The sequence below is a fragment of the Cebidichthys violaceus genome, unplaced genomic scaffold (assembly GCF_023349555.1).
Source record: "Cebidichthys violaceus isolate CVI_PGR_0920_01 unplaced genomic scaffold, fCebVio1.0.p SCAF_2, whole genome shotgun sequence".
Lineage (NCBI taxonomy): Eukaryota > Metazoa > Chordata > Actinopteri > Perciformes > Stichaeidae > Cebidichthys > Cebidichthys violaceus.
This window is the reverse complement of record NW_027176372.1, coordinates 18,244,786-18,256,530: the sequence shown is the minus strand read 5'-3', so window position 1 is coordinate 18,256,530 and position 11,745 is coordinate 18,244,786. Positions and strand designations below refer to the sequence as shown.

Sequence of the window (11,745 nt, the reverse complement as noted above, 5' to 3'; positions counted from 1 at the left end):
CGTGTTTGGTGATGAGTATGAAGTCAACAGTAACGGCATAGCTTTGAGCATAGCACTGCAGTGTGTGCAGTTTATTTGTCTGTGAATATATGCTACAACTCCTCAAGACCCAAGCCAAGTTCCCATGTCTTGTTTGACACCTGCTGATTTTAGTAAAAGAGGGTTTGTATTATTTCATTTTACTCATATTGGTAGCCTACTCTAGCCAACACTGAAAACTCCCAAAACTGAGCGGATAAGAAATATGTCCTAAAGTGATTGTAGAATATTAATTTTGTTTGATCTACATGAGAGCTAGAGACTGAGGGGCCTGGCCATGTTAACATAACAAAGCATGTTCAGTTTTTCCAGGAAGTGACAATCATTGACCTTTTGTCAAATCTTTAATCGCACAATTGCTAAATCCGTCTTGGGGTTAAGTCAGTGATAAACTTGCCTGTGACCATAATACAGTGACTGAGGTATGAGAAAATCATTGTGTGCATATATAATTATAATAATTAATATATATTATATAATAATAACAAATTTATTATTAATAATAATAATAATAATGCATTTTATTTGTAACGCACTTTTCATTCATGGAATCTCAGATTGCCAAATTTCAGGTGAGGGTCCAGCATAAGACCTATATATTTTACCTTTTAAAATATGTTAAGTAGTAGGCCTAACTATTGCAGTAAAATAGTTTAAAAAAACATTACAATATTGTCCACAGAAATGAAGTGGACGTACAGAATAATGTAAAGTAGCACAAAATAAATCAATCCCAGTAAAATAGCCTAACATTACCTCACAATTAAAACTATACAGTTTCATTCCTGCACTGCTCACTGGGTTGTCCTCAGTAATGTCTAAAGTATATGCTTACTGAATCACAGTCAGATTAATGTTGTCAAACATTAGCTAACAAATTAAGTTCAATTCATGGTCAATGTCAAAATTCAGCTGCAAGTTTCAAATTTAGAAAGAAGCAGTTAGAGCTTTCTGTTGACTGCAATGTCTCTGGTTTACTCACCAGTCTGCTGAACATCTGGTCGACTGTCTGTGTGAATGGGTTCATCTAGGACTGTCTTCTTCACCTCTCCTCAACACTCCTCTCTGTTTGCCTGTCTCTCTCTCTCTCTGTCTGTTTGTCTGTCTGTCACATGATCTATCATACACCCTTCTTAAAGGGGGAGGTGAGACCATTACTGGGTATTTGAGAAGAGTCAACTAAGCAATTACATATGTTTTATATCTAGCTGCTTCCTCATGAAACCATGCCTATACATTTACAAGGAAAAATGATAAGTAACTATTTAGGAATCTGAAGACATTCTTTCTTCATTCGTTCTAAAGGCGAGAGCAAAGGTTAGAAAACAGACAGTGAAGTAGAAGTGGTGATAATTGAACGCTTTGACCCAGAGAGGGAAAATTGCTGCCACTATTTTCCACTTAAAAACAGCTGATTTAAATATTTAAACATCATGATTTAAACCTAAAATAAATTACTGTCTGAAGTGTAATTTGAATTTAAGACATTTTGCAAATGAGGCAAAGTTTATAATAAATGAAACAACATGCAACTGGATTCGCGGGCCACATAAAATGACGTGGCGGGCTGGAATTGGCCCGCGGGCCTTGAGTTTGACACTCCTGGTCTAGTTGCTGAAATAAACATGCTATGGCATGCGGACGTTCTTTCAAGCAGGTCATAAAAAACAGGAAAAGAGGTAGAGTCGTATGGAATAAGGCAACTATTATTTTAGTCACATTTGAATCAACATGCGGCTCATTGCGATAGCTTTCATTTAAAAAAAGGTCCATCTATTTGAGGAAAGTTTTGACACCAACAGCTGCCATTAATTTCCAGTAGTGAAAATTGGAAGCAAAATTGACAGCCCAAGTCGACAGTGGTGTGCTTGTCCAGTCAGCAAAGGGTAATGATTATGTCTGGGCAAAAGTCATAATCATTTATCCACGGCTAGAGGATTTGGTTTCCATTAAAACAATGCATTAAATAACAACATAAATATGTATTGGTTTCTTGGACTGACAACGAAAACTGTACCTTTCTCTTAATGGCTTTAGATTTGGTAGATTAGGGTGTAATAGGTACAATAGACATGATCGCACTGCGGGACTAATAAAGAATTATCTTATCTTATCTTTTCTTATTTTATCTTATCTTATCTTATCTTATCTTATCTTATCTTAAGTATTTAAAGGCCCTTGGCCTTTGGTGCCTCCGAAGTCCCATCAAGTACAGTACACAGCTCACTAGATGGCAGCTTCATTACGTTATATGTCTCCTGTTTTTTATGGTGCTGGTCTTATGTTTTGTCTTTTTTATACGTGCTTTGTCTATGTATGTGTGCTGCTGGTTATATTTCTGCTGTGTTTTTACTGCTTGTGTTAGTAATTCATTGTGGAACGGTGTCTTTATTTCTAGCCCAATTTAAACTACAATGTCAAAGGTATGAGGACTGTTGGGCTGATTGATACTTAAACGCCTGAATAGCGACCTTTTCATAAAATACTGTCTGTCCTGTAGAGTTGGCATCTGAAATCAGGTGCATGCAGTGCATCAATTGGCGTCAGTTACCACTTTCAGCACGTTTGGGCCTTATGTCAGTGGAAAGAAGTTAAGAGATTTTAATGAAAAAGAAAAGTTGATGAAGGAGGTGAAAGATGTTAAATATCGTCTGATCAAAATAAGTATCTTATTATTAGTTAAAGTGGAGTGTCTGCTGAATTGATGCAGTCTGTTTAAAGGGCACTTCATGTTTTTCACCTTAGGAGGCGGTACCGGTCACTACCGTCCATGCGCAGGCGCAGTGGCACTTCGCACAACCGCAATAAGCAAACATGGCGGCGGCCGTCGACAGTGTTGTGAAAGTGTAAGTTTACCTTTTATTATGTTGTGAGAATAAAACGAGCAGCCAGACAGAGTTGAATCTATAAATTGATCAATCATCATGTTACTGTAGGCTGCTGGCAACTGTAACGTTAAACATCGCATCCTATAATCTTCAGTACAATGTTTGTCCCGAGAGAATATCGTTACACTGAGCTAATGTTAGCTTGTTAGCTGTGGGCAAATATACTTGAGGCGAACCCATTGTGGAGCCGTAATATAGTTATTACTTATTTCTAACATGGCCACAGTGGTATGCTGAATGTGGGTTTGGACACAATTAATACAAACTGTTGCTAGCCAGACGCCTGCTGTTAAATAAGAGCGTTATTTTACCAGTAACCTGTCAGGTTGGCGGGTGCTTTGTTGTGACGAGAGGCTTCGCTAACAATCAACCTTTTGTTCTGACGTCCCTCCATCGTTACTGATGCTGTTGTGCATTGTAGAGAAGCCAGGCTTGGTCGATGTGTGTTTGCTGTTAATACATGTAGAGATAGTACAGTCCTGAGAGCAGGCTGGTTATTACAATGCGACAGATTGGTTCGAGTGTGAAGCCGAGAACAAATGCTGTATGTGTGAGGAACGGCGGCACTCACTCGTTCACCATATGGTGATTATTCATTCTAGTTACGTTACAACGAAAATGGCTGCCGTATTATAATGTGTGATCATGTTACATGATAGAAATATCAAAGTGGTGGAAGTGAGAGTCATAAATTACGCTTCAACATGCACACAAAGTAACAGTCGGTTGTCCCGAAAAGCCATTTGCAGTGATGGCAGCTTAATATTGTCTTAATATAAGTTAACACACAAAGGAGACCTTTCAGACGGGTTTTATGTTCTCAGCCATGTTGTTCCATAGGTCAAATGTTCACTTTAATTTTTAGGTTTTGCTGGGTCAATGTATTGAAACCACCCAAAGTTGATAGCCTACTGCTGTTGCACTCACATTTATATCTCCACAGTGGCTCAACAGACTTTTACCATTCAAACTGCATTTGAAACATCCGTCCCCTTTCATCCTTTTTGCAACTTCAACAGCAAAGATAGCTCTTACTAATCCCTTTATAATGTTAGTTTATATCACAAGACACACATGCCCTGGGAACATGGGGATGATCCGGTGCAGTTATACAAAGCCAGTGTGTGTCAAAGTTTAGGTTACTGCGACACATAACCATTCAAGAAAATGTGTTTTAATGTGAACATAACTTTTATTGTGAATGTGTCCCTTTTCACAGAATTATAGTGTTGGCCAGGCTGATATTGGCTTATTATAGCTTTATTAGTATCTGTTTGTATGTTGGTAGATTTGTAACAAGACATTGTTCGAAAGATATTTAAGTAAAAACAGTGTTACCTAGTTGGTTGCCCTGAGGACAATTCAAAGTTTATATTTTAATTGAAAAATGTCTCACTAAGTGCATGCCTTGCTCACTGTTTCTTAAAAAAAAATAAAGACGGTAATCTTTATGAAGAAGACAGTCTTGAATTCGATGCATTTGAGACCTCCAGAAAAAGACAATAAGTGACTAGTAATTGGTCAACTACTATTCAGGTGGTCGTAATGAACTTTGGTTCTCAAATTTAAGGGATTGTTATCTTTGTATGTAACAAATCAATGAAATATATGTAAGAGGTTTCAGAAATAAAACTTGGAACACAACAAGGCCATTTTATGATTGTAAAGTATGGCGATAGTGTGGGTTGCATACGTGTGCGATGCAGAGACAGAGATATATATATATATATATATATATATACCTCTTGCATACATTACATTGTAGCTCAACAGTGATTGTTTTACACTGTTTTATTATTTTAAAGCTTCATTTGCCATATTTATCCATCAATAATTATTAACAGTCTATCCTAATCTGTGTTATTTGACTTAACAGTGTTCAACTTTCTCATTCCAGGCTGGGAGAGCAGTATTACAGAGATGCCATGGAGCAGTGTCATAGTTACAACGCTCGCTTGTGTGCTGAGCGCAGCATCCTCATGCCTTTCCTGGACTCTCAGACTGGTGTAGCCCAGTCCAACTGTTACATCTGGATGGAGAAGAGACACCGGAGTGCAGGTATATAATGAGTGTGGAATGATAATTTAACACTACCATTGATTGACTTTGAGTTCAGTGAAATCATTTTACAAATAATCTGTAAATTGTAATCATACACTGAGAAAATTAGCGATAGAACTTCTCTTTTTATGTGATTTGTAATCTTTTTTTAATTTTAATTTGCACTGTACTTTTAGCATGCTATCTGTACAAAAAACACACCTTTCAATACACAAAAGGGGAGTTATACGTGGCACAGATCACACCAAAACATACTCCGCCTGCTGGTTCTACTATACGTGCTGTTCTGTGTGTCATCAGGTGTCGCTCCGGGGCAGCTGTATACTTACCCAGCTCGTCGCTGGAGAAAGAAACGCCGCTCTCATCCCCCGGAGGACCCCCGCTTGGCCTTCCCACCTCTCAAAGCAGGTATCACTTTTGGTGGAACATCCTGTCTGCCATCACAAAAACAGTCACGTGGGTTCATTCATCCTCGTAGAATTTAGTAAATATCTGTTCATATTTAATTTGTCACAGAAAGATCCTCCTGGTTCTGTTCATTAATGTGGGAATGTTTCTGTGTCTGTCTGGTTCTGTGTTCATGTCATGTCAATGAATGTTTTACCGGTTTGCTTGGTGTGTGTATAGCAGATTTGGAGCTGAATCTGAAGCGTGATGCGTTGGGGGCAGTGGATGGCAGCAGTCTGGAGGCCCTACTGAAGGGGGAGCCCCTTGACAGGAGGAGCGGAGTGTCGGATGTTCGAGGCCCTGACGAAGACTCGGCAGCTGTGGAGCCTCCGGCCACCTCGGCGACCACTCACACGTCCTCTGGGCGTGTCCGCAAGGTGACACTCAAAGCTGGCTTCACACTCCTGTTTTCTGCCAATGCAACTGCTATTCAGTAACTTGTATGACAATGTTGTTGCTAGAGCACAGGACAAAGAACAGGGATGGATTTAGATTGTATTACAAGTTCTTCCCAAGCATCAAACTCTAGATGTTAAGAAAGTATAGTGAGGAAGAGTTCATAAATTCTAATCCAGAACCTTCTCACTGCAGAGAGTCTTAGACCACGACGACTACTTGGACGACCTGGATGATGAAGACTTTGAGGATGAGACCCCGAAGAGACGAGGCAAGAGCAAGTCCAAGGTAAGTGCCTCATCTCTTTCTGCAGTCAGTTCCCCGTGGGATTGATGTTTTTAATAGTGTACAACGTGTCAACTGTTGAATGGGTTCTATAGGGGCGCAGCGACAAGAATGGCAAGAAAAAACAAGAGGCTGCGGCTGCAGCGCTGGAGGAGAGGGACAAACCGTACGCCTGCGACAGTGAGTAGACGCTTCCAATGCAAAGTCTGTGTGTCAAGAGAGGCTTTTGCATTTTACCCTGAAAGACAAAAATGAGCCCTCTGCCATGCATGGTGTGATGTGACAGACCCCATCTGGAACTTAAGTTTGACAGCATAGAAATTTAAAAAGTCCAAATGCGTTTGTTTTTTCCCCTGAGATGCCGCTCCGCGCGTGCTCTGTAACTTCCTGCTGGCCACATCAAACTGTGCAAATGCTCCCCTCCGCTGTATGACTTGCCTACTGGCGCGTTAGCCAAATATTGAAGTTGAAAAAAATAGAAAATAAAGCCGGTTGTCGGGTGATTAACGGCATCGTTTTGTGGTTCCCTCTTGTGCCTTTTTTTTGGACGGTAGTTAGAATTAGCCGCCATCACTTTAACACTTTGTATGACCGTGTGTGTGTGTGTCAGTCTGCGGGAAGCGCTACAAGAACCGCCCTGGACTGAGCTACCACTATACACACTCTCACCTGGCCGAGGAGGAGGGCGAGGACCGCGAGGAGATCGAGGCACCACCCACTCCTCGCCAGCCTGAGGAGCAGAAGAGTGAGTCACTCTCTAGTGCTGAGAGAGAGACAGAGAAAGAGAGAGAGGGAAGGGAGGTTTGGTTGCATGCCATGTAGCATGTGTGTGTTTGTACAAGGGAAGTCTCTCTCTCATTCTATTGTCTTTTTTTTTTTTTTTTTTTTTTTTTTTTACACCCTTTTTCATTTTTTGATTTTCATGTTTTTAAATCCCAAGTTTGGGATTAGACTCAGTGTTCCTGACTGAAACATGCTTGCACAGTTGGGATTCCTGTCTTTTTTTTTTTTTTTTAAGCATATCATTCATATTTTGAATTTTTTGACCCCCAACATATCCATCGCATTGCTGTTCAACATCGTGTTAGCAAATCCATTCAACACGTGCGTTTTGTCAGTTGTCAGTCATTCATTTGTTTTGATCATGAGTTATATACATCGTCAGCCAGTTACTAAGATAAGAAGGGGGAAGTTTGTTTGATGCGGCATGAACAAGTTAACAATATTTAATTTATAAACTGCATTTTACTACCGTCAGACCAACAGCTACATGTTCATCTGGAAAAAGATAGTGGTATTCATCCTCAATTTAGAGTGTTTTAATGTGCACTGAATGGTTTCTTCACTCATTCTCCTCTCAGCTACTAAGAAGGGTCCCAATGGGCTGGCACTGCCCAACGATTACTGTGACTTCTGTCTGGGAGACTCCACTTTAAACCAGAAGACTGGCCAATCAGAGGGGCTGGTGTCCTGCTCCGACTGTGGACGCTCAGGTATGACCTGGACATGTCTCTTTCATTACTAATTGAAGTTTTCTGTTCTTGCATCTTCCGTGACAACATTTCTTCCACATCCTCTCCTTCCGGCAGGCCACCCAACATGCTTGCAGTTCACGCCAGTGATGATGGCGGCAGTGAAGACCTACCGCTGGCAGTGCATAGAGTGCAAGTGCTGCAATGTTTGCGGCACTTCAGAGAATGATGTAAGCTCCTCTTTATGTATACACACTTGACAACATTTCTCCCTTCTCGTCCTTCCTGCAGGTCATGTATGCATGAATACATGTAGACATGAATTAATGTATACATGCAGTTGACATGAAGGAAACACTGGCTAGTCCACTTTCTGCTCTCTGTGATCATCTATGCTTTGTTTTAAAGCAGCCTTAGTTTGGACAGAGGGCAGAAATGGAGGGAAAAGGATGCTTTTCCTAAAGTTTATGGACATATTGTCAGTATCTCTCACTTGCCTTGTTTACTGATTTAATTGTTGAAAGTTATTCATGTAGGTCTTATAAATATCTGGCCATGTGACTGTCAAACATGAAGCAAAACCGGCAACAAGATTACAGCAAGTTGGTTGCCAACAGAAATACGTGTGCCTCAGACAAATTGGATATGCTAAATATTGCACTGTCCCTTTACTGCCGCTACAAGATTTCAATCTCGTTCTCATTGTAAAACTGCGCCCAAAATTGTACACCAGACTCCTCAAATATAGTGAAGTGTGAGTGTGAGTGTGAGTTATTATAAGTGAAAATGAAATGTCTAAATTTTAGAATAAAATGATATTCAGAATTGTTAAGTCAATTATCACAAGCACTGCAGCTATCAGCCAGAGTTTTCATCATGAACACAACTGTCTCACTTCCTCTGCTTGTCAGATGTTCTCTTCCTGTCTCATCAGTAGACTGAACATGGTGTTGTGTTTTTGTAGGACCAACTGCTGTTCTGTGATGACTGTGACCGAGGCTACCACATGTACTGTCTAAGTCCCCCCATGACTGAACCACCGGAGGGTAAGCTAATACTGCAGAAGCTAACCCACACGAAGGACATGTTGTTATACATCCCTGATATCATCACTTGGTTGAAGGCCAGTTTTACTGCTGATTATTAACGGCTGATATTCAGTAAAAAATATGCAATCAGGTGATCGGCATTAATGCTTTTTAGTTGTTGATCACTGATAATACTACATTGTGAACAACAAATCCATGTTGAAATCGAGAGGAGTAGCGCTAATGTTAGTAATGTTGGCACTAATGAGCTAACCAAGCTAGCGTATGGAGGTTTCACGTATGGAGGTTCCACTCGGTTCCATTAGGATGGGGTTCAGCTCTGCTCAGTAAAAATGAGTATTGAGCAACAAGATTACAGCAAGTTTACCTTCGTAAATTATGTTATAATGATTTGTTCAAATGCAAACACAGTTGTAGAAATACACCATCAGTCAAGCATATTTATTTGTTACGTCTCTATTTAGGAGTGAACCTGGCCTCACTGTGTTTATATTGTGTACAGGGAGCTGGAGCTGCCACCTGTGCCTGGTTCTGTTGAAGGACAAAGCCTCCATATACCAGCAGAACCAGAGCTCCACCCCGGAGTGACATCATATCAACAAGTCCCGCCCCAGATGGCAACATCAGACCTCCTCTCAGTCCAGAGCACCAGGCTCTGTCCAGATGTAGCTGAGCCAGATCGCAGATCAGCTTTAGAAGTCTTAATACCTACAGAGTCAGTGTGGGGGGGGGTCTGTCAACATGGGAATCAAACTATCACTACCAACCTGCCTGCAAAACCCCCGCGGCTTGCCATCAAACACATACATATTGTGAGTATATACAGTATAGACACACACTCTCTTCTGGACTGTTACACACACACACACACACACACACACACACACACACACACACACACACACTAGATACAGAGACAGAGAGCATGCAGTAACCGCTGTCTCCATGGGAGCAAACGGATTAGCCTCACAGCTAATTATCTGCACGCTTTCACACAACGACACAGCGTGGACTGTCAAGACAACACAGTTTTTTTCTGCCAAAATATCTATTTTTACTCCCTGAATGCGGGAGAAAGATAAAAAAAATCACCACTTATACGGTCGAGGAATATTATTATTATTATTATTATTATTACTACTACTATTGTTATTGTTCTGGTTACTAGTGGACTTTTGTAGTGGCATTTGTTTGTGTACTTTTGTCTTATCCATTGGAGCGTAAATCTTTTAAAGAGGTGTCCCTGAGGGGAGCCGGTCAGTGCCAAGGTCCACCATCGTAAGAAATACACACAACAATTATCCATGGAGTTTATCATTACTACATCAGCCATCTTTGTTTCATTTTAAATCAATGGGACAAAGATGGTAAAAAAAAAAAAAAGTCTTAATTTTTTCCCAACAAAAAACTTTGGCTTTAACTCATTAAGCTGTTAGCACAAACTCTTTGGCCTTGCTTCTTTAGGGTTGCACCAAAACCAACTTGTCATCTTTGATTCTGTTACTGGTTTGATCAGTTACTTTAACCAAACACTATACAACGGACCATTATAATGTAAGTTGGACTCATGACGAGACAGAAACATTTAGTGAAATGCCTGTCTTCAATATTATTTCTCCATCAGACAGAGCTAACATTCTTTTATTTGGAAAAACATGGCTTTTAATAAGTCAGATCATTCTGTTCTTTTTTGGAGGAAACTGACCAATATGGGAAACTAGTAAACATAAAGGTGCATCCTTTTCTCAAAGATGTTTTGTGCTAGCTTTTAAGAAACAGTTTTGCAGTGACATCATCCTTCACAAGTCAACATCTGCTGTTAAACTGATGCCACAGAATCATTTATAGACTGTAGCTGCTTTTATCATTTGTCACACTGAGGCAGATTTGCATGCAGATTGCACCTGTATGAATGCACACACCCTCACACCACACTTTTTTTTTTGTTGTGCCTTTTTTTTTTTTTTTTACATTTTATATTACCTGATATTCCATTGGTATTGGGGAGTTTTTTCTAGTAGAATTTTGTAAAGTCTATGGTATAGCAAACACTTCAATATAGCTCCTAATGCATTCTATGTACTGTATTGACTTTTTCTATTTTTGTTATGACTGTGACATGTTTGAATTTATTTGATTATTCTGATATGTCAGACCTCCATTATGAGTATTTGTAAAATTATGTACTTTGTTGTACTATTTTTATTTTTTACATTTCTTTGGTATCAAAGCCAATTTAGCCTGACTGAAATAAAATCACTTTGAATTACATGCTCGTTCTAATTGTTTTACATAATACATATTTTCCTGCTGGAATTGCATAATGTAGTTGACATACATTTTCAGAAACTCCAAGTTTATCAGAAAAGTTACCACAGGGATAACTGGCTTGTGGCTGCCAAGCGTTCATAGCAACGTCGCTTTTTGATCCTTCGATGTCGGCTCTTCCTATCATTGTGAAGCAGAATTCACCAAGCATTGGATTGTTCACCCACTAATAGGGAACGTGAGCTGGGGGGGGGTGGTGAAAAGAAAGTGTGTAAAAAGCACTCCCACAGCACCGGCCTCATCCACTCATCCACACCCGGAAAAAGGGCACATTCCCCGGGTGCAGGACCTCCGCAGCGCCCCCCTGGTCACCCACCACCACCTCTGCTTAAAGCAGCCCGAAATAGTGGGAGAAAGTGTGTAAAAAGCACTCCTACAGCACCGCCCTCATCCACACACGGAAAAAGGGCACAAAGGGGTGCTTTGGCCGGGAAATGTGGGGGGGGGGATGAGGGCGGTGCTGTGGGAGTGCTTTTTACACACTTTCTCCCACTATTTCGGGCTGCTTTAAGCAGAGGTGGTGGTGGGTGACCAGGGGGGGGCTGCGGAGGTCCTGCACCCGGGAAATGTGCCTGATTTCCGGGTGTGGATGAGTGGAGAGTGGGGGGTGTTTTTGGAGGCCTATTTTATTATTTTTTTCCCCCCCGTTTTTTGGGCCTGCTTGTGGCAGAGGTGGTGGGTGACCAGGGGACGCTGCGGAGGTCCTGCACCCGGGAAATGTGCCTTTCTCCGGGTAAATGACCTTTTCCTGTGTCCCGTCCATAGTGCTGAAGTGACTTT

The 11,745-nt window shown here is 40.8% G+C and overlaps 1 protein-coding gene across 4 annotated transcripts; it reads left to right on the top strand.

The window, feature by feature from the left end:
* Positions 1 to 2,818: 2,818 nt before the first annotated feature.
* On the top strand, positions 2,819 to 10,906 carry dpf2l (D4, zinc and double PHD fingers family 2, like). 4 transcript variants are annotated; one of them, XM_068714926.1, is made up of 11 exons: positions 2,819 to 2,885; positions 4,825 to 4,985; positions 5,289 to 5,396; positions 5,619 to 5,812; positions 6,027 to 6,119; positions 6,212 to 6,296; positions 6,727 to 6,861; positions 7,478 to 7,609; positions 7,706 to 7,818; positions 8,553 to 8,634; positions 9,140 to 10,906. In XM_068714926.1, exons 1-11 carry the CDS (start codon positions 2,854 to 2,856, stop codon positions 9,223 to 9,225), a joined length of 1,221 nt encoding a protein of 406 aa, XP_068571027.1. In that variant the 5' UTR covers positions 2,819 to 2,853; the 3' UTR covers positions 9,226 to 10,906. The 4 variants fall into 4 exon arrangements, with proteins under 4 accessions (XP_068571027.1, XP_068571026.1, XP_068571024.1 ...); XM_068714925.1 differs by having other exon boundaries at positions 5,616 to 5,812; XM_068714923.1 differs by having other exon boundaries at positions 5,289 to 5,444.
* The last annotated feature ends 839 nt before the right edge of the window (positions 10,907 to 11,745 follow it).

What these genes read in the sequence shown, in the direction of transcription:
- dpf2l (XM_068714923.1), top strand. Translation starts at nt 2,854, where the DNA reads ATGGCGGCGGCCGTCGACAGTGTTGTGAAAGT. An exon ending in GAAGAGACACCGGAGTGCAG is followed by an intron (nt 4,986 to 5,288) that starts GTATATAATGAG and finishes GTGTGTCATCAG; the next exon opens with GTGTCGCTCCGGGGCAGCTG. An exon ending in CTCCGACTGTGGACGCTCAG is followed by an intron (nt 7,610 to 7,705) that starts GTATGACCTGGA and finishes TCCTTCCGGCAG; the next exon opens with GCCACCCAACATGCTTGCAG.